The sequence below is a fragment of the Lonchura striata genome, chromosome 3, assembly GCF_046129695.1.
Source record: "Lonchura striata isolate bLonStr1 chromosome 3, bLonStr1.mat, whole genome shotgun sequence".
NCBI lineage: Eukaryota > Metazoa > Chordata > Aves > Passeriformes > Estrildidae > Lonchura > Lonchura striata.
In genome coordinates this window covers 26,847,866-26,869,732 of record NC_134605.1, presented here as the reverse complement: position 1 = coordinate 26,869,732, position 21,867 = coordinate 26,847,866, and the positions used below count along the sequence as shown (strand labels likewise).

The window sequence follows — 21,867 nt, the reverse complement described above, 5'->3', positions numbered from 1 at the left end:
GCAGTAAGAACAAAGGAACATTGTTTGATTTAACTATCCTAGCAGCAACTTTTAAACAGGACTAAGAGCAGAAAATAGTCCTTGGTCTGGTCCTCTGGCATTGGCAGGAAAATGCCAAGGGAGCCGGCTGGGACAGTCCCAAGGGGACAGGTTCTGCAGCTGCCTGTGCAGAGCCAGTCGACCTTGTGATCTGCCAGTGCTGTCATTAACTACTTCAATTTTCCTCTCAAGAACCAAAAATCTTCTTTAATACTACATAATTCTAAAATTGCAGAACTGGAGGTTGGAAGGGCCCATTAAGTGAGACAGCCTCTTCTGCCCACAGGGGGGTTGTTCAGGGGGAGCTTTGTGATTGAAAAATAGGGAATTCAACCAGTTACTCACTTAATCATTTCAGTTCATCCACCTCTGCCTCCGAGATCTGCTGTCTCATCTTTCTTTGTAAGGAGCATGAATGGATTATCAAGTTTCATTCTCAAATAATCTAAAAAGCAGATTTATGCAGAGTTTTTGTATCTCTAAACGAATTGGGGAATGTGAGTTTCTTGCTACACTGCGGCTGGATATTCCTAGGGAAGGTGTATAAGCAGCCCAAGCCTAATTTCTGTGAGGGATTTAGCCCACCGCATGCGACCTTCAGCTGGAGTGAGGAGCTGACCTCGGCTTCGTTGCGAGCCTGTCCGTGCCTGCGAGCCGCGCTGAGCCGCGGCGGTGCTGCCCGGCGGTGATGTAATGTGTGTGCCCTCCCGCCAGCCGCTACTGGAGGCGTCGCGTCGATGCGCGGGCGGCTGCGTCTGTGCGTCCATTCGGGAGGGCGCGGCCGTCACCGGCCGGGGCGCGGGGCCGGGAGGGCCGGGATGCTGCCGCGGGTGTGTCCCGGCCTCAGGTGTGTCCGTCCCTCGGGTGTGTCCGTCCCGCCCGCCGCCCCGCGGTGGCTCCGGCCGCGCTGGCGGGCATCGGCCGGCAGGGGGCGCCCGCGAGCCGCGCGGGGCCCGCGCCGCCCCCGCCCGCACGTGGCGCGCGCCCCGCTGAAAAGCCGCGAGCGGCCCCGCGCCCGCCACTGGGCTCGGCAGCGTCCGCTCCGCTCGGTCTTCCCCGCTGCTTCCCGCTCATTCCCGCTGCTTCCCGCTCATTCCCGCTTCTCCGCCGCCCGGCCCGCTCTGCCCACCGCCATGGTGCGCGGCATCGGCACGTCGCATCCTCCCATGCATCCCGCAGCCCGGGGGCGGTGGGTACCGTGAGAGCCACCGCGCATTCCTGGCGCTGCGGCGAGGACCGGGCGCACGCAGCTGGCGCTGACCTGTTGCAAGAGCCGGGCTTGTCTTGGAGATCTTTCGTCTAGGTCTTTTTTTCTATCTTTTTTTTTTTTTTTTTCCTCTCGACGGGGGAAGTTTGTTCCCCAGCCTGTGGTTCGATTTCCTCCACACCCTTTCCTCCTCCTTTTCCTCCTTTTTTCCAGGATCCGCTGCCTGGGGCCGAAAGAGGTCTCCCTCGTTACCCCCGGCCCAGCGCTGGAGCTGGGGGCACCCGCGTGCTGCGGGCTCGCCCTTTCCCCTGGCGGCAGCCGTGGGGCGGCCCCGGGAGTGCGGAGAGGCTCCGCGAGTGCCCCGGGCTGCCGGGCCGCCACCATGTCCAAAGTGGCGGCGGAAAGTTGCGGAGCAGCGCCGGCCGAAGACTTGTCCAAGGTGTCGGACGAGGAGCTGCTTAAGTGGAGCAAGGAGGAGCTGATCCGCAGCCTCCGCCGCGCCGAGGCCGAGAAGATGAGCGCGATGCTGGACCACAGCAACCTCATCCGCGAGGTGAACCGCCGCCTCCAGCTCCACCTAGGCGAGATCCGCGGCTTGAAGGTAGCGGGATGGGCAGGGTGGGACTCCTGAAGTTTGTGTGGTGTCTCCCGCCGGGAGCCATCTCGTCAGGTAGATGGTCTGGGAGGAGCCGCTCCCGAGAACCGCATGAAAAGTGGATGAGGACTGGATGAATAGCGTTTGAACCCGCTTAATAATCAAGTGTCCGGCTAAGGGATGACCAGCTGTTCGGCAGGCTGTGGAGCACAGCTGGTTTGTGCTCTGCCCCGCTATTCTTTTGCGTTGATAAAAACGCTGAAATCTTGTCAGCTTTGTGTTAGACTTCCTTGGTTGTGAGTGAGGTTAAATAGTCCTGCCTGAAGTGCACAGAAATAAGGGTTTCTGTAGCTCACGCTGTTTTCTGTCATTATTTTCAGACAGACTTAGTCTGTTAGGCAGGCTGGTAGGCTGCTGGAGAGAGCTGGTCATTTCCAGGATGCAGTGCAGCCTGTGGCAGGTGATGGCAAACCCGTGGGCTCGGGTTTGGGATGGTCAGAACCAATCCCTAATCTTTGTGCAAAAAGACATCTGGCAATGCATCTCTGATCAAACCATTCTTCCTTGTGTGCTCATGCAGGCTGCAGTCAGGGGCAGACCAAGTCTGTAATGGCTTATCTGCTCTTAATTTCACTCTTGATGGCTGAGAAGCTTGGACCCTAATGCTTCCTTCCCACTTCTGAGGTCTGGGAAGAAAGTGTGAGTGTTTACAGAGCATTACCTTGCTTGTGGTTTATAGACATAGAAAGTTACCTTAGGGATAGCTAAGCACATTTTCTGGCTTATTGCTTTGAAAATTTTCAATAAATTCCTTCAGTGAGGTTGGAGGGAATGAGAGAAGACACACAGGTGCAGTGTGGGCTTTGGAATTATTACAAGAAAGTGCATTAGAAGAGAGGTCTTCACTTGTAGAATGGCTTTAAATGACAGAATTATTGATAAAGTGTCTTTGATAATAGTGTGCTATAAAATAAATAGTTCCTGCCTCCCAAGGTTTTGTGTTCTGCAAAGTATGTGTGTCCCTTTGGTGGTGTCTGAGGGTAAAAAAACCCATCCATGGTAGTATTGAGTAAAACTGAACCTTATATTTAAATGTAAGTTCAGTTACAACAATAGTATCTTTCAGCCAGTTACGTGCAAAAGTATCTGGGTTTCTGCATCTTCCAGATAACTGACCAAACACACTTAAGATGGGTAGGACAGAGTCACAAATTCCTCTCTCAATTCCAAACTCCTTAAGTCTTGTTTGATTTCCTCCTTTTGTTCAGATGCCTCAGCTGGAGCTTTCAGAAAGGATCTGGGAGAAGGAGTTTTTTGAGCCCTGTCTTGGTATCTGGGACTCTCCCTCCTTTGTCCTATGTGAAATAACTGCTCCATGAGTAAGAATGACCAGCTGGATGAATGTCTCCTGCTTCCCGACTGAGGAATTGTGGACTTCCACAACTTTTTTTTGATCCCACTGTGGGATCATTCCAAACATCTCTCACTAGCAGAGGTTTTTAAGGACCCCTTAAAGGCTCATTGAGATTTTTTTCCATTGTCAAGTACAGTAAAATTCGATGTTATCTTGAGGCAAAAATCAGAAAACACAGGCATTCATGCACCTAAATCTGATGGAGTTACAAAAGCTTCCTTTTCTTAGGAAACTGTGCTGAAGTGGGGTTTCCATAAGACTGAATTTTTAACAACTTTGTCTAATCTGTGGTTGTAATGTCATACATAAGCAATGGATGTGTAGATGATGGGAGAAAGATAAATATGGTTTCAAGTCCAAACTAGAAGGATGAAATACTGAAAATGTTTTTATTCTGCTGTAGTAATACTCTGAACATTTTACTTCAGAGTATTTGCTTCAGACTGTTCCTCACCTAGGGAAGGGCATAGAATCATGTACTTCATTTTGTTAAGGGTGAAAACATCTATTTAAGCAGGTTATTTAATTTCAGAGTGGTTGAAGCAATCCTGGTCAAGTGATGACTGACAAGGCTTTTTATGCCAATCAGGAACAAAATCCAGCAAATCCCTATCTTAAAAAAAAATCTCTAAAATGGTCATATTTATATGTGACTACGCTTTAGGGAAAAGCGAATATAAATGTAAATAATTAATTATTTAATAGCGCTTACAATTTCTGGTGTACCTTGCACTTTTATTTAGCAATAACTCGCAGGTGAATATTTCTCAGGGGAGTGAGATCATCATGAGAGCACTTACAATCCTTGCCCAATTTGGGAGCTAAATTACTCTGATATTTAGCATGAAAATTAATTAAGCACCTGAAACTTTTTTGCTGTATCAGAAGTTAGAAATTAGCTCCAAGCTACAGGCAGTTTTTGCTGGACAGCAGCTTTTTTTGCTCAAAGCATGGAGCTGTTAAAACGTGCCAGATCTACACATGGAATTGTTTATGCCTTACTGGAGTGCTTAAACAAGGGCTTGCAGCAGTGTTGTCCACTGGCTTGTGTAACAGTTTAACATCAATTCCTTTAGACTCGCCTCTGTCATGATAATCTTTCTCTTAAAGGACATCAACCAGAAGCTGCAGGAAGATAACCAGGAGCTGAGGGACCTTTGCTGCTTCCTGGATGACGACCGGCAGAAGGGCAAGAGGGTGTCCCGCGAGTGGCAGAGGCTGGGCAGGTACAGCGCCAGTGTCATGCACAAGGAGGTGGCCTTATACATGCAGAAGCTGAAAGAGCTGGAAGTGAGGCAAGAAGAAGTGGTTAAGGAGAACCTGGAGCTGAAGGAGTTGTGCGTGTTGCTGGATGAGGAGAAGAGTGGAGGAGCAGGCAGCCGGAGCTCTATCGACAGCCAGATTAGCCTGTGCCAGCTGACTGCCACCAGCGCGTACATCAGAGATGTTGGGGATGGCAGCAGCACCTCCAGCACGGGCAGCACAGACAGCCCAGACCATCACAAACACCACCCAAGCACCAGTCCAGAACACCTGCAAAAACCTCGGGGGGAAGGAAGCCCTGAGCATCAGAAACACCGGAGCATCAGCCCAGAGCACCTGCAGAAGCCCAGGAGTTCTGGCAGTCCTGATCATCACCTGAAAGGGCCGAGCCCTGAGCATCACAAAACCATTGTCAAAATACCTGAGCAACAAAAGCACAGCAGCAGCAGTCCAGAAACTATCCCAAAGCATGTTTTGAGTAGTAGTCCTGAACGCTTTCAAAAGCAGAGGCCTGGTGGTAGCCCTGAGCATCAAAAGCACAGCGGTGGCAGCCCAGATCACCTTCAAAAGCACACGCCCAGTGGAAGTACAGAGCACCTGCACAAGGTGAGGGGTTCAAGCCCGGAGCATCTCAAACAACACTATGGAGGGAGCCCAGAGCACCTCAAACATCTCAGCGGAGGCAGCAGAGAAGGTACCCTCAGGAGACAAGTGACAGATGAGCTGTCCCCTCACCACAGGAGTTTGTACAACGGAATGAATGGTGGGTCAATATTTGGAACAAAAGCTCACTTTGAAAATTGCTAAGGTAGTTTTGGTGTTATTCCAGCTATTTCTGCAGCAGGAATGAGGTTTGATGTGAAATGAAAGGCAATGAGTCTGGTGTTACCATTATTCCTTTAGCAGATGATTTAATTGGAGTACACGTTTGTCCATCCAGCAGGTGTGGGGAAGATTAAAGAAGTAGGAGGATAGTGCATTTTGAGTGTTGGTATAGGGTATCAAGGAGAAGCTCTCAGCCCTGACCCTGCTCTGTGCTTGGTAGATGTAAACTGTTTGTCCCTAGTTGGATTTGTGTTTGCATAGGAGAGGAATTGCATTATGTTTCTTGTCCTGCTTAAATCTGAGTCAGCAGAGTTGGAGGGGAGTGTCTCCAATTTCACTTCCACCTTCCTAATCTGCTTTGTCTGTAGCTTTAAAGATTTTTAAATTTCCTCTTTATTGATTGAAGGCTTCTTTTATCCTTATCTATAAACTTTGGAAAAGACCCCAGATGAAGAGTAGGCACAATAGAAACGAATCTGATAGCTCCTTTCAAAGCCTCACGTTTGCATATTTTTAATCATAACAAATTAAAATATAGCAAGATCAAGAAGGGGTTTATTTTCTGTTTTATTGCTGCCTTTTAGAAAGGTTTCCAATAAACATACCTAGATTTTAAGTGCAGTATATACTGAGTGATAGAAATAATTTGTTTGTCTTAGGAGAGTCACAATATAAGTATCTTGCTATTTTGAAAGCTACAAAGTTCAGACATCCTACTCAGCTGTTGAAATAACTCATTTTAGACTTAGCAGAATTCCTATAGCCTGCTGCCTTTATTTCTTCCATGTGCTTTGGGATGTTCTCATGAAGGCAATTAATGTCCTAGTTGGAAACCCTTTTCTCAGACCTTTATACTTAAAGTTGAAATTGAACTGCAGAAAGTGATGATTTTGCCTTAGCAAATTGTCTTGGATGGAGTTCATGTGCTTTCATTTCATAAGCGGCTGTGAGAAGCTGTGTTGGCGTCAGTGGAAGTGACCACTTGTTGGATCTGCTTGGGAGATGGGTGCTGTCCTCAACCTTTGTCACACTGGTCCAGTTACCAGTTGGGATTAATTTACACAATGCCTTCAGTTAGCCCCTCTCTGCAGGGGCAAATCCACATAGTTTTCAGTGGAATGTGTATTTTTGACAGGGCTGACCAACTCCCATGTGGTAAGTATAGAGACTCCCCTTTTTAAAGACTTGGAAATGATTAATAAGGTGAGTGTGTGACACATATGTGAAGATGTGCAATACAGAAGTTATTAAAGTTGGTCTTGCCCAACTTCCATTAAATGCTGTATTGTTCTCCATTCAGATTTTTGTGTTTACTATTGACCTTCTGTAAGTAGCACAAAGTATGGAACCAGACTTCCCAAAAATGACTTGTTTCTTGCACCCATGATGTTCATCAGTCCACCACAGTTTAAGTAGGAAGGTGATCCAAGGTTTTAAGTATGAATTTTTAAAACTCACTCACAGGGGAAGGAAGATGTAGGTTTTCTGCTGCCAGCACTGTAGGCTTTCTGTTTCTTTCTGTGTTTTTTCCCCCCCAAGTTGCCTTGTTAAGAACCATATTCCTAACAGTACAGTGAAAGCAGTTGTTACTTATTCCTGAGTTGACTGGCATCCTATGTGCAGCATATTTCAGTTGTCAAAAGATTGGACTCTGGCCACAAGGTGCTAGAGAGGGCAGCTGGTGCTCTGGGAGGCTCTTTATTGACTTTAATCAGAACTTTGCCTGCCCTGTGCTTTATATAATCAGTTTTACAGAGAAGTCCACTTTGGTTTGACAACTTCTCTCACCAGAAAGTTGTCAAAACTCTCTTCTTTTGTATTTATATAATTTGATGCAAGCTTGATGTTTAATTCTGACATCTGTCTGACCTTGATCAAACTTGGGAAGACTCTTGACAGCTCTGCTGTGAATAGAAGGCTTTAAACTTCAGGGAAATACTTGGCCTTCACAGCAAGGCTGAATCCTTCTGGGTATTTTGTGTTCTGATTTTGTCAGCTACTGTAAAGTTGTGGGGAACAGTTAACATGGAAGTGGTAGAAATGCTGGTCATTAGAAATTGTTATTGTTGTGAAAATGTGTAAATGTGAATTTGGATATTCTGTATGTACCTGACCCTGCCAGCTGAGAGTAGGCAATAAAAATCCTGATCTTGTTGTAAGGAATGCTGAAATTGTGACAATGGGAGTTAAGAAATGGCCTGGAAACCTGGCCCTAAATTCTGATGAGCAATACAAAAGGACATTATTTGTTTGTGATCCCAAAGTGCATGTAGTACATACAGTATTATATTGCATTGGTGGAATCCAGTTTGTTTTCAAACTTGAACTATCTCTAGCTGGCAGATGTTTGCAAATCTGTGTCAGGAGTTTGCCTAAGTTCTAAACTTATTGTAGTTCTTGTGCACTGTCATGTGAGCAGCAAGAAATGCTGGTGACCCTAAATGATGAATGGCAGAGACAGACATGTTTTGATATTTAAAGGAGTAGAATAAAATATTTTAACTACATAGTCAGAATTTACCTGAGTCAGTACAAGCCTGTCCCAATCTTCCTTGGTCTGAACTGGGCTCTGAATCATGTCTGAGAGGACAAGTTATTCCTCTGCATGTCAAACCTCATTCCAGAAGTGCTGTACTCTATCTGGAATTGATGTTCCTAATTGGAAGCATGTTTGGGACCAGTCTGGCTATTCCTGGAGAAATGGGAGCTTCTAGCAGCTCCCATTTAGCTGGATTTGCAATTCTGTCAGCACCTGGTGACCACAGGGAAGCAGTGGATTCTACAGGGTGGTGTTACCTCTTCCAGAGCTGAAGGTAAAGACATGTGGGATGGATCAGAGAGTTTGCAGGTTCTGACGGAGTGGAGCTGCAGTCAGAGCAGTTGCAGTATAATATTACAGTGCCATCAGAAATGTGATGTGCAGCTGGAGCTGCTTTGCAGGATGTGTTTATGCATTAATCATTGGCCTTCATGCATGTTTTAAGCTATGCGGGAAGTTACCTCAGCCTCACAGGCACAGCTGAAGGAATAAAGGATGAGGTGATAACATTTCCTTTCATAATTCTTCTCATCTTGTATACTCAAAGGTTTGATCTTGGTATTTTTTCTTGTATGATGTGTCAGCTTTCATTTATAAGATTTATAAGGCTTTAAAAGTACCCTCTACTTCATGGCTCTCCTACATCTTTTTCTGCAATGAGTGTCCTTAGCCTTTGCAGTGACAGAAAATAGGATGGGAGAGCTAAATTTGGCCTGGTGCCTGTTAATTGAAAACATGTGTATTTAATTCTAGAGGTTTTAACCAAATAAAACATGGTAACAATCTTCTGCTGTAATCACACCTAAATGTTCTGGGTAATGAGAACAGGGGTATTTGGGATAGAAAGATTGCTGAAAATAGATGAGAAAATATCAGGAGTAAAAACATTTTGAGAAGAGAGCATTAATACACCATAGAAGAATACTTGACAGTTTAACTCTGACACATATCTGGGGTGTAAGTGCCTCTATAAATTGATTTGCTTTCAGCATTTGCAGTCTAAGTGTTGTTTTTTTAATCTAAGTGATTTATTTTCAACTTCCTATTTTAAGAAGTCCTTTGTTTTACTCTCAGCTTTTACTTTTGTGTGAAAGGAAGGTATCCAAAGGCTTTCATGTGTCTTCTTGCTTCCTACTGAGGTTATTAATGAAGAGAAGTCAAACTGCTGACTAACACCTCCTGTACTGCTGGAGGTGTGAGGGCTCTTATAGAACAGATGCAGCATCACCTCTCCTTGAGCAAAGGTGGTTTTAGGCTAAACAGAGACTCAGCATAAATTTTGGACACTCTCTTATAAATGCACTTGTGAGAAGGAAAATTAAATTAGAAAACACTGCACTGAATAAAAAGGGGAAACTGCAGAGTGACTCCAGAGAGGAAAAGCTCATAACAATGTTACTGAGTTAACTGATATCCTCTCTGTGCAAACAATTCCCCTTTGCTGGCTGAAGAGTGGGGTGATGTTATGTTTCCATGTACGTTTGCTTACATGTTACGTTTCTTAAAGTTGAAATGCAAATAATCTGTCTGTCGTTAATGGCACTGCACAGCACTGTGTGTGATAGGACCTGTCCTGGTGGCACCCACGACTGCCCAGCTGGGAGCCTGAGGCAGCATTGCTTACTTTTCAGAGTGTAACCAAAGTCTACAAGGATCAGTGGGATTTTTTTCCTTGACAATATGAAGGGATGTTGTGTTCATTTTGGGTATTTAATTTAGAAGTGTAGAGCTCTGAAGCTTTGTCAGTCTTTCAAATGAACTCTGTAGGTTTGATGTCAAACTTTTAAATTGGTTCCAGCTGTTACTGAAAGAGAACTGGGGCATGAGTTGTGAATATGGATGTGACTACAGAATGCTGCATTTGTTATCCAACTCGTTTTTTGGGGAGTGATTTATCATGCTGAAAACGTGTTTTCTAGTATCAAAAAAATGAACCTACTAGAAACCCATGTTATAAGACTTTTGGGAGAGTTTTACAATTCCACATCCTTAACTTCACTGACATAACTCCTTTTGATTGAAATGTTTTAATGTGCAGTGGATCATCCTCCCAGCAAAACTCTGGATATGTTAATGGGAGAGTGATGCCTCTCCTGATGGAGAGTGGCCTGGTTTCACAGGTTGTCTGGATGTTCAACACTGATTCCTGCACAGGCTAGAGGCTGATCCAAGTGGCACACAGGGGCTGGGGGCAGGGTTTGCGCTTGGGTGCTGTAGCACTGCTGGCTGCAGTGGGATGTGCAGGGGGACTCAGCTGCACAGTTCCTCCTGCTGCAAGACTGAGAACACCCCGGCACCTTCTGGGAAGTCACTGCTTCCAAGTTTTATTGTCATTTCCTTTCTTCCTGAGGCTGCATATCCTGCTACAGGCGACTGTTTTGCAGTGAGGACTTAATGCTAATTCAGCCGTTGTTTGATGGAAGTGAGAGGCAGAGTAGGGAATAGAGACACTACCTTTAAGCCATCTCCAGTGTACCTCGTCTCTCTGGGAGCAAGGTCCCTGTTAGTCAGTGCTGCCAGGGATCTGGGAACTGGTCCCATAGTTCCCACAGCAAAGCCCCATGGAGTGACTCTCTGCAGCCCCGTGAGCAGTGCCCATCTCTCCCGAGCGGGATGGAGAGTAGGAGATGTGATGGCTCTGTGATTGGAGGCGTGTGGCCATCTCTCGTGTTTAGAGTGTCCCCTGGAACTTCCCTGACTGTGCCGCTGGGGCTCCAGGAGGGAAGGGCTGCTGATCAGTCACAGGCTGGTACAAACAAAAGCACCCTGCAAGCCAGTGCCTGGTCCCACCCCCTGACTGTGGTAGTGGTACACGTGGGATAAAGCTGACATACTAATCTTTCTTCTGTTTTCTTTATTTTCTTGGGCATTTTTGAGAAACAATGTATTTTCTGAGTAGTGAGTAGTAGTTTGTTTTGGAAACAGCAGAGAAGCTTGTTTCTTTTTCATGGTTATTGGGTCAAGGTGTGAGCCACTTGCCTTTACCTCGGAGAGCTTGTCAGGAGTTTGCATGGCTGTTAGCGTTGTCTGCCTGAAAAAAGTGGGCACATTTGTGTTTTTTTAGTGCCAGAATGGCAAATCCTCACATTAATGCCTTGTCGGAGTCCTTGCATAGAGAGAGTACTTTAACCTGAGCTCAGGACCTTGTGTATCAGTTCTTCACACAGCTTTTGGAGTTAGTGTTGTTAGTTTAGAACAGTAAAATATAGGTTTAGAAACATTAGTGATTAAATTGTAAAATTCTCTGAACTATGGCGCTTACAATGCAGTCAGTATATTAAAGTAATTTTTGGTAAGTGCTGCTTGTTTAAGACATTCAGCCTTGTAGTGTGTATTACACTTGCCAGTTAGAATGTCCTGTCTCTTCTCTTCATCTATTAATGTTATTTGTTTTTAAATTTTATTATGAACTTAACAATGGAGAGCTGGGCAGGGGTTGAAGCTGAACGGGTTAAGAGTTAGGGAAGAGTGTGGCAGGCAGTGTAGTGTGGGTTTCAGATTTTGTGCTGCCACACACACAAAGTGCAGGAATGTTGACAGGAGTAAGGGACAGCAAGGCATTCCAAATTACAGGGTATTTAATGAGGTATAATAAAGCCTTGTGTACATAAGAAAATGAATGGCAATGAAAATTCATTGGCTTCTAAGCTAGTAAGTTATGTCTTAATTAGTAAACTGAAGCACATCTTATCTTGGGTCATATTGTCATGTGCAAAGATCTATAGTTACTGAGGTAGCACTACGAATTATCTTCAAGTCATGATCTTGATGTAAATCTTGTCTGCCTGTGCTTCTTCACAGGTTAAAGGATGGTCTCTGTGAAGAGAATCAGCTAGGACTGAAACTTAGCTTTGAATTCTGCTTATTGCAGGAAGCAGGACAATAATCTGTTTGAGAGGGAATGAGATATGAAAGTATAACATGGGGGGGTGAAGGGCACAAACTAAAATTGCCTTTCAAAAAATAAGCTTTAATGATATAACTCTGTGCTTATTTAGTGGACTTGTAAATTTATTTGTAAGTGTTTTTAATTCTTCAAGGCACACAGAGGAGGGTCAGGATTTTAATTTGTGTCCGTGAGCATTTGGTATGCAGCATAGAAGTGTGTGCGAATTTATTGATTGTGAATGGGAAAGCTGCTATCTTGAGCTAGGCTGTCTTAAAATATGAACAGTTCTGTGAAGGCTGTGAATAAAAAATAGTCTTGGTCCTACTCCTCATTTCTACTATAAAATTTTGGGTGTATTTGCATTGTTTCTGTAACATTCATGGGGAGTGAAGAAGGCAGCAGCTCTGGACCTATGTAGTTCAGCAAGAACATGCTTCTACCCATTATTTTTTGTTAATATGATTCATGTGAACTTTACTGATTTGTAAAAGTCTATATAATAAATGAATGGTTATTTGTACCAGTGAAACAGCAGTGTTCAAGCACTGTCAAGAGTAAAAGATGTGTCATAGCTGAAAAAGCACAGTGAGCCATGTGGCAACCAACAATATGGAATGTCTCCTAAAGGTCTCCATTTTGGTACTTCCACAAGGTTACACAAGTTATTCCAGAACCTTTATGCCTACAATATTAAACATCTCTAATCTGATCGGTAGTGAGAGAGCTCCTTCAAATGTTCGACCTCAAAACTCACCAGGTTCTTTCACTGCATCTCTTTAAGCTCCTGTGAGCTGTGAAAGTTTGCCTTGCTCACCTGTGGAGCCTGTACCTGTGATTTGGATTCAAAGAAAAATATCTGCGCTTTCTACCAAGGGTACAAGGCTGATTCATCATTCTGTGATAAGCTCACATTTAGGCCAAGTACAGCTAAGCCTGAAGAAAAGCATTGATTTCCTGATCCACATCCTCTCTTGGCTCCTGAGTCTGTTTTTGGTTTACAGTGAACAAATGTAAATGATGTTCAAAATTCATCTTATGACTTTTGTGGTCTGCAGACATTGCTGAGGACATTAAGATGAGTCTCTAAAAATAGTATTGGATTATGAGAAACAAAAAGAACATTCCACTGGAGGCAGATGAATATATTGAGCACAAATACATGACTGCTGTGAGGCAGAACCTGCAAATTGGACTCAGATCCTTCCAAGGATTTGAACACTTCCCTCCTTGTTAGCACCTGACTTGCGCTGAAATGGAATGCCCAGATAGAACACAAAAGAACACTTGCTCATGCAGTGCTCTGAATGAAGTCACTTGTCTGTCACTGTCATTCACCTTATTTGTTTGGGTCCATTTTAGAACTTTATGTAACCTGAAGTTAAATTTTGAATTTTAGGTTTTTGCAGTGTCACTAAGTCCAAAAAGAAAACATGACAAGAAAGCATTCCAGCATTTCCTAACCAGCTCTCCAACCACCAAGACCAAAGGCTCGTCAGTGGTAACTGAGTAGCAGAAGATACCCAGTCTATGTCTCCTCCAGGTACAGGTGCTAAGAACTCTTTGATTCATTCCTGTTGTTGGAACTTGATGCCTGGCCTGTATTCCACTCCGTACTGCTGAAGGCTGCATTGTGACTACTTACACCAAAGCATGTGCACGTATTTTGGAGAAGAGATCCTGAGTTTTTATTAAAACAAATCCTAAACTCAGTGTGAAGACATTGGGATTTTATGTGTTTTAGGTTCTCCACAAGCATAATCAAATGCTAAGATTTTTTTTTTTCCACTTTTGAGTGGACTGGAATGTTATATTCAGCCTGAATTGCAGGATTGGCAAGAGCATGGAAGTGACTGATCTAACGGTCTTGGAAGCATGGATCCCAGAGTTTTGTGCTGTCATGTCACTCCGTCATCCTGGATTTGTCAAGAATGAGTTGAACCGTGCTGATACCTTGTATTGATTGCAATATTGCAAGTACAGCCAGTTGTATCCATGGAGTCCTGAAAAGGTGTCTGGGGAGCTCCAAAAGGAGATGTAGCACAAAAGGACTTGCATGACCCACTTTCTACAGCGATGCAAATTCAAGTGTATTTACTTATCGGTTGCCACCTGAAGTGTGTCCTTCAGGCACTGGAGTCGGTTTCCTGGGCAACATATTCTATTCCACCTTTCCTATTTTGTGGTGCTTTTATTAATTTTTTTTAACTAAAAAGACCTGACAGTTGATTCCAGTGTCACTATGGAAAATGGATATTTAAAGGATTGGTGAAGAATGTTTGAATGATAAAAAATTTCTATTGGTGTTGAGAGCAAAATACTGCTGAATTTTTCACTGAAAAAATCTATAGTTTGAATGTAGCAGACCTTGGCTGTGTCTGCTTTGTGCTTAGTAGAGCTGCACTTAGCACATGTATTTTTAAGTGAGTTGATATTAGATATTAATCCTGCATGTCACGCAAAGCTAGTATAAGATTTTTGGATATTCCTTGTCTTTTGGATATTCCTGTTGCAGGGGAAACAGGATCTTGACTGCAAAGATACAGTCAGGTGATGCTTGTTTTCAAATTTAACACTTAAGTGCTTTTAATACCTCCCCAGTTTTGTTAGATTTTGATTTATTTGTTCTTGCAGTGCTGCTCAGAAACACATAATGATACACAGGAAGCAAAGAGGCTCTGGAAAATTTTGGGCAAGAATCTGCAGTGAAAGTTAAAAGTTACTAGAAGGTTTTTATGCCCTGGAATGAAAAAAAATCCAGATAGTGTTTGCATTTTGTTTATTAAGAAATGCTGTTCCCCAGGGAAGCAGGAGTATTTTTATGCCAAACACTGAGGCTCACTGGTCTGTGTCTTTGCTCATCAGGTGTCAGGAGGGTTGGCTGCTGCCTGAGCCAGCTGCTTGATTTGCATCTCAGCTCATGCAACTACTGATATAGGGCCCAAGTGCCAAATTTGTGTCCCATCATGTCTGTGCAAACACAGTAGGAAGGGTTCTTTGGGAGACTTTCTTCACTGCTCCAGAAGTCTCATGAGCAGAGCACACTCTCAGTTCAGCCACACCCAGAGACATCTGTTGCAAACATAGAGATAAATTTCAGCAGATTTCTCTATTTTAATGGTGTAAATCAGAAGTGGCTCTTTGCAGGTACAGTTCTGATTCTGAGCACCATCCCTTCAGCAATCTAAATTCAGGATTCAGCTTCTAACTGAGGGTTTGAGCCAGCTCAGATCTGTGGAGAACCAGGGGTGGATGAGATTGTAGACCTTGGCTTGTCACCTGTGGATCTGTCCGTGTCCAGTTCCATTTGTGTTTATTCCCCATGCCATGAAAGGTGTGCCCTGATAGTGAACCAATCAGCTGGGCTAGAGGCTGACTGTGGGGAGTTGTGGGATTTTGGGGAGAGCTCATCAGACATTGGGATAATCAGACTTTGCATCATGTTTAGCTCTGGTGTTGTGAACATGTGTTTTAAAGTATGTGATGTGCAGAAAACTTCTCTCTGAATGCAAAGCCAAATGCTGAAAAGCCTAAACCTAAGTGTATGTCAGATCTGAAAGCTCACAAAAGAAATATTCAGTGACATCTATTTTCACAGATTCACAGCTTATTCTGAGTTGGAAGGGATTCACAAAGATCATCAAGTCCAACTCTTTAGTAAGTGGCCTGTGTGGAGACTGGACCCACCACCTTGGTGATATGTGCTGAAATCACCATCAGAGGGAAAGACTGAAAATCTGTAACATATTGGTCATCAGATTAACAAAATTTATGCCTCTTCTGAAAATGGCCTTTGCAGTCTGTCTGTCCTTTTCAGGCCCAAAAACTTCTGCTCTGGTTTGTGCTGCAGAAGCTTTCTGAGTTCCATGGTGTCCTGTGAGCTTCTGAAAGGTCCAGTGCAAGTCTGTGACTCCAGAGGTTGGACTGGGGTACCCAGGGCAGAGGAGGATATTGCTGTTTTCCTTTGCTCCCTTGCTTGCTGTGGAAAGCCACTGGCAAGTCCTGTCCTTGCTCCAACTTGTAATGCTGCTGTTTGAGCCTGCAGAGGGTCTGGGACCAGTCTTGTGTGACTGAGGAGAGAAAGCAGCTCTACCCAAAGGGTTTGGCTGGATTAACTCATGGCGTTCTGGCCCTGGAGAACGCCTGTGTGTGGGCTGGGACAGCACTGATGTGTAGAACATCAGTACTTTACGTGTGTGAATGCTCCCCTGGTGGCAGCCCAGTCAGAAAAAATGTCTTTATTAAGGTGAGACCTTAATGTGTATAAAGAGCTGTGGGTGTGCCGTTACCCTGAGGAAATGCTTACACTTGTCAGTAGTGCCTGGTTCCTGCTTGCAGCTTTTGTCAATAATTCTGGAAACAATTTACCAACCACACAAATAATGTCATCATCACCTGTGTATTAAGAACCATGAGCCAAACAAAAGGCAAGACAGGATTAATCAGCTACCAACTAGTGCAGATTTCCTGAGGTTTTGCTGCTGATTATTCAATTGCATCATGTCAATTTTCTAACAGCCTTATTCTTAGATTGGTCTGTTCTCAGCATGGTGTAAAAACTGGGGCTGAAGTTACGCACATGCCTAGAAAACAGCTTTATGAACAATCGGCTTGAGACAAACATTTTTAATGTGTTTCCTTTCAAAATCAACTTTTAAGGCAATGTTTCCTTCCTTCCTGAATCTCCTGAATTAGGCTAGTGGGAAACAAAGCTATTTTTAATTCTCTTTTGTGTGTGCACCATTCCTGTTAGAAGCCATTAATCTACCTTTTGCATTTACAGGGCTGCTTAAAGGTGTCCTGGCACACAAAGTGATTTACAATGAATCCACACCTGAAGGGCTGTGATAGCTTTACTAGAGGGAGCTCTGTTTTCTGTCCTGTTTCTCATGGCGTTTTTACTTTTACAGAGTAGTTGTGTAGCTGTAGTTGTCTTGATTTGGAAAATGAAGATCCCAGTACCAGCCAGAGGCATGGACAGCTCTCTGCTGTGGATTTCAGGCTGCTAACTGGTACAATCCAGAGGAGCATTAATAATAAAATAAAGCATCAGAATAAAATATGAAAATGAACATTCTTGAGATCAAAAAAAGAGAGAACACAGTATTTTGGCAAGATGGTCATCTGTCCCTCAGCATCCATCAACAGTGTGGCATACTGTGACTGTGCCAGGGTTGGGGGAAGTGGTGCTTAGCAGATATAAATCTCCACGGTGAGGCTCGGGCTGAACATCTGTGGCTTGGCAGATGTGGAAGGGAGGAATTCGGGCTTTGGAGCTGTTCTGGCTGGGTGCCAGCAGACTCTGCTCTAGCAGGTAGGTGGCTGCTGCTCTCTGTCAAACACTGCAGGCTGAAATGTTTGCTTAAAGTCCTGTGAAGCTGGGGCTGTGTTCAAGAAAACAAGGGGAGAGGTTCTCCCTGCCTGCCAAAAGCTGGAGCTGTCCCGTGCAAGGTCGCTGCAGCAGGGGCAATTCGAGAAGGGGCTGGCCCCGCTCCGGGGTTCGCTGTGGGCTCCAGAGCTCCCTGGTGCTGACTCTGTGGGGATCTGGGGTTTGACATCCTGGGGTGACAGCCCGGACATTCCCAGCCAGGGAGATGTGCTGACAGGACAGCAGCAGCGATCCTGCTCGGGAGCACAAAGTTCCTGTAATTACAGCAGCTTCCTGCCGTGCCAGGCAGCCAGTCCTTCATGGCCCTTCCCAGACAAAATGTGCTCCGTGTGCAGTCTCATGTCTCAGACCTGGGCTGAGATTAAAGAGGCATTAGTACTGCTGCTCTTTTCATCTTAATTGCAAACCAGAGCAAACACCAGGTTGTGTGTCCTGAGCATGATTTAGCAACCTGTTAATATTTTAATTGCTCTGATTATTTGGTACTTGAAATAAATGGATATTTTTAAAATCTCTTGGCAGTAACTTCTGGAAAAAAGTCATTGCTTCTCATTTTGAAGGCATTTTGTCTTTCATGCTGAAGTACAGGAACATATGGTGCTACTTCTGAGGTAGCAGTTGTTTAAATATCTTTCCTTGTAAACTTTTCTGCAGAGCCATATAATTTTCTCCTGTAAAAAACATTCATACTGTTTTATAGCTACTTAATGGGATTATCATGTTTTTATAATTGCAAACTTTTAATGGATGTGGGTCAAGAAATTAAACTCTGAACCCTGAATAAGACAAATGAGCAGTAAGCAGTTAGAAACTCAAAGAGAGTAGTAAGAAATAGTGATAATAGTATAGAGCAAATAAAGTAGTTTATCAAAACACATCCCAGGTGTTTTGAAAGGGTCAAAAGAGTAATTTTATTTTTAAGCTGACCCTTGGGCTACCACTGGCAGTCAGTAGACACGCTAATACAGTGTCCAGAATCCTCACATGGAAGCAAGTTACGTCTGTTTGTGTTCAGTCTGGTGAACAGGTCTCCCAAGTCATGGTGTTCCTTCCATGGGAAGCTTGAGTCAGGAGCATGCATTAAAAGATGTAAACCAGCAGCACATTCATCTATATACAATGAAGGGAAACTAGAAGTGTTCCTGAGTGTGGCACAGCCTGGAGAGTCAGAGGAGTGGAATAACTGGAATATTCTGTATATTTTTTGTCTACATTGCTAGACTCTTACCCAGCATGAGAGATGATTAGCGAGAGGCTAATTGGCCTGTTAAATAAACATATTTAGAAGTGTATAAAGGATACGTATCTCAGGAATTATGCAGATCTAAAACCCTTCTCACACAGCAGTGGGAAATGCATTCCAGGGGCAGTGTGCCAGGCTCCCTCTCTGCTGCCTTGGACATGCTGAGCCAAGGCTGGAGCTCTTCACAAGCCTTAGAAAATGCTGCAGGGATGAAGCATCTCCAGAAGAGGAGGAGCTGGCCCAGTCTTGCCTGGGGGCAGAACTTCCTCCCCCTACGGGATCCCAGATGGAGCAGCAAAACACAATTGCTGGAAGCAGAAAGGCAGCAGTAGGATGGATTGCACAGGATCTCCCTTCTCCTGCAACTGGGCTCAGGACTGATTGCCATCTCCAGGGAAACATCACTCAGATGTGGAGGTGGCTTTTGTAGCTGTAATGAGAGCAGGCTGTGTTTGATGCTGGAGGTTTGGAGTCGCACCCTGCTGAGTGCAGACAATAGAGTTGCTCAGAAAATAGTTTCTGAAGGTTTTTTTGCACAGAAGAAAGTGGATGAGGTCAGACAGATTCAGAGTTATATCTAAGAGTGCACAGGTTGTAAAGCGAAGGACTGAAAAAACCAAAAATGTTAGAAGGACTCTGGGCAAGGGAAAATTCAACATAATCCAACTTTAAGTATTTGGATTATGACATTAACCCTTGTTTTGAGCAGTATTCCTGTTTCCTGAAAATGAAGGTGTGGGAGAGCAGAATTAGGTTACAGGATAACCAAAGCTCCAGCATTTCCAAGTTTGAAATGGTAGGAAAAGCTGTAGGTAACGATCACTTATATAGCACTTGTTTGGGGGTGCTGAATGCAACAACTGAAATGGCTGTCATTTTTCAGTCAGTCACAGGTATCCGTTTGGTCTCCTGCCCACCTCATTCTGCTGGCAGGTGGAAAACAGGACAGGACAGGAATTTATCATGGAGCCAGCCATGGTGGAGTGACCATCGTGGTGCTGCTGGTCCTCACCAGCTCCCAGGAGCTGCTCAGGATTTCTGCTTCCATAGCACCTCTGAGCTCCCTTTGGCTTTTGGTGTCTTGAGCATTTGGAGGAGCTCCTGCTAGTCTTTCTTTATGACTGTGAATGGGGTTTTGGCAGTCCTGGCAGCTGATAGTCTACAAAAGTTAATATATTTTTGTGTGGCCTCTCCTTCTCTATCAGCGTTCTCTGTGAAGCAGGATTCTTCCCCCATGTGCTGGAAGGCAGAAATCTTTCATTATGGAGTATTTAATTTTTCAAATGACTGCTGCCACAGTATTAGTCAATAGTCTGTGTTAGTTGAACTCTGCTGCTGAATCTGAGCTTTCCTATTAAAAAAGGAGAAAGCAAAATATTTTTTGTATCCTTTTACTAAATTAATCTTAATGATTTGTGCAAATCATTTCTATGAGCTTGATTATTATTGCTGGTGGAAAAGCAATTACATTGGAAAACAAACCAAAAGTCTATAGTGAGATTAAAGCCTACAGTTCCAGATATTTTCCTTGATTTATTTTTGATAGTGGGTGATTTATTATTTAGAGTGAGATAGGGATCTAGGAATTTCTCCTGACTCCCCTTGTTAGTCCCTGCCTAGCAGCTGTTTGAACCTTATGGCACTAAGAAATTCCTACAGGTGCCTGCACTTTGGGGCTTGGAAAAAAAACCCAGATAAAGTGAATCTGTAAGAATCTGATGGTTCATTTGATATGTGGCCATACAGGGTAGCAGGTCATTTAGGGGATCCACTTGTCTCATTTTAATTCAACTAGAAAATGCTTACTCAGCTGCACAAATAGGACTATCCATCTGTACACCTATTATGTGATCAGATTAATTAAAGTAAAAGCAGTGAATTAACTTCAGTTACAAAGGCTGCCCTGAATTGCTCAGTAATAATTTAATCCTATGTTACACAGGTAGAAGGCACCATATAACTAACATGTTAAACTACAAATTTCTCATCCAACATGAATTTTGAGGGTTTTTTATCTTGTTTTCAGCATTGTCAAGGAGCTTAGCTAAATAGCCTCTACAAAAGTAGAAGGCTTGAAAGCTTTATTGAATAATTTTGAATGCTTAGTTTTAGCCTTAGGACTATTTCTAACTATAACCTGAACTAACTACCTTTAATCTTTCAGTTTGTCTAGGTGTCATTCTGATAAATTTAACATGAATCAAAGGTACTGTGGGATAGAAAGCTTTCTTGGGAGGTAAGAAAAGAAATAGTTTTGGTTTTAACTGCACAGGTTAATATGAAATTGTCTTTCTAGTTTGAAAACAGAAAGTGATCATGTGCAGTTGCCTGGGAGCATCCATCCTGCCATCCTGCTGCCAGGGTGTTTATGAAGAGTCAAAATGTTTATCAGGGAGGGTTTTTGTATTTCCAATGTCACTGTAAGGTAATATGTACTTTTCAGGGAAATACATACCTGTGGGCTGCATTTGTTCACAGCCACCACACCCCATTCCCTCCATGTTCCTGTACAGGGTTCCAGGTTGGATGTGAAGATCTTAGTGGGAAATTTCAAGTCTGTACCCAAGGGATAGTCAGTACACTGGGAAGGTGCACTGGGGGTAACACAGAGCTTGTTCTGTAGCTGTACAAATAAGCTCAATATTCAAATGCACAATCTCTCTGAAATACCACAATAAGGGAGAAAAAAGAATTAACACAAGTGTTGCCAATCCATTACTGTACTGAGGGCAGGAAATCAGCCCTGCTCTCTGCCACAAAGTGATACTATGGAAGTCTGGGAACCATCCTTGCTGGGCATCAGGCTCTGCCTAGTGCTTCAAAGAAGAATTGTGCGTGACTTGCACCCAAGCTGTGTGACAATGTGTGATTGCATTTCTGGAGATTGGAACTGTGTTTTTTTCTGTTTCCTTTTGACATCACTCTGGTGACAGCTGAGGGTCAGCAGTGTTTGCTAAAGAGATAATGGTAGGCTGATGGCCCCTCTCCTTGAGGAAATGCAGATTTTAGTCACTGATAATTAAAAATTACAATTACTGTGTGATCTTGAGTGTAGTTTGGAGTTTTTTCCTCTTAAGCCAAGGAATTTCTTAAAGCATTTCACTGGAAAATGGAACTAGATGGAGAAACATGGTGGTGGTTAAGTTGTGGAGAGAGTGAAGTGTAGAAAATAGCACGCTCCAGCCTGGTGTGGATGAAAGGAGGCAGAGATCTCTGAAGGTTGCTCTTGAGGAAAGAGGTTTATTGGGGGTGCAGAGGGTCCTGCCTTGTGCTCCCAGGCGCAGCACGTGGCTGGGCCTGAGAGGGTGGGGGAGAGGAGAGACAAAAGGATGCTCCAGGAGATGGGAAGCTCCAAGAGGAAGGAGGAGGTTCCAAGAGGGGAGGAAGTTCCAAGAGAGTGCGTGGCCCCTCGAAGCCTCCTTATAAAAGGGCTTCAAGGTGGGCTGGAACAAGGCATGGCCAATGGG

At 44.0% G+C, this 21,867-nt stretch overlaps 1 protein-coding gene across 4 annotated transcripts in view; it reads left to right on the top strand.

The window, feature by feature from the left end:
- Positions 1–1,505: 1,505 nt before the first annotated feature.
- CCDC85A (coiled-coil domain containing 85A) overlaps positions 1,506–21,867 on the top strand; it is a 69,274-nt gene continuing 48,912 nt past the window's right edge. For 2 of the 4 annotated variants that reach the window (XM_021527518.2, XM_021527519.2), the window contains exons 1-2: positions 1,511–1,847; positions 4,366–5,281. In XM_021527518.2, the coding sequence (XP_021383193.1) occupies positions 1,629–1,847; positions 4,366–5,281 (1,135 nt within the window). In that variant the 5' untranslated portion in view covers positions 1,511–1,628. Of the gene's footprint in view, positions 1,848–4,365; positions 5,282–21,867 lie in introns of all 4 variants that reach the window. The other 2 variants (XM_021527516.2, XM_021527517.2) reach the window with 2 other exon arrangements.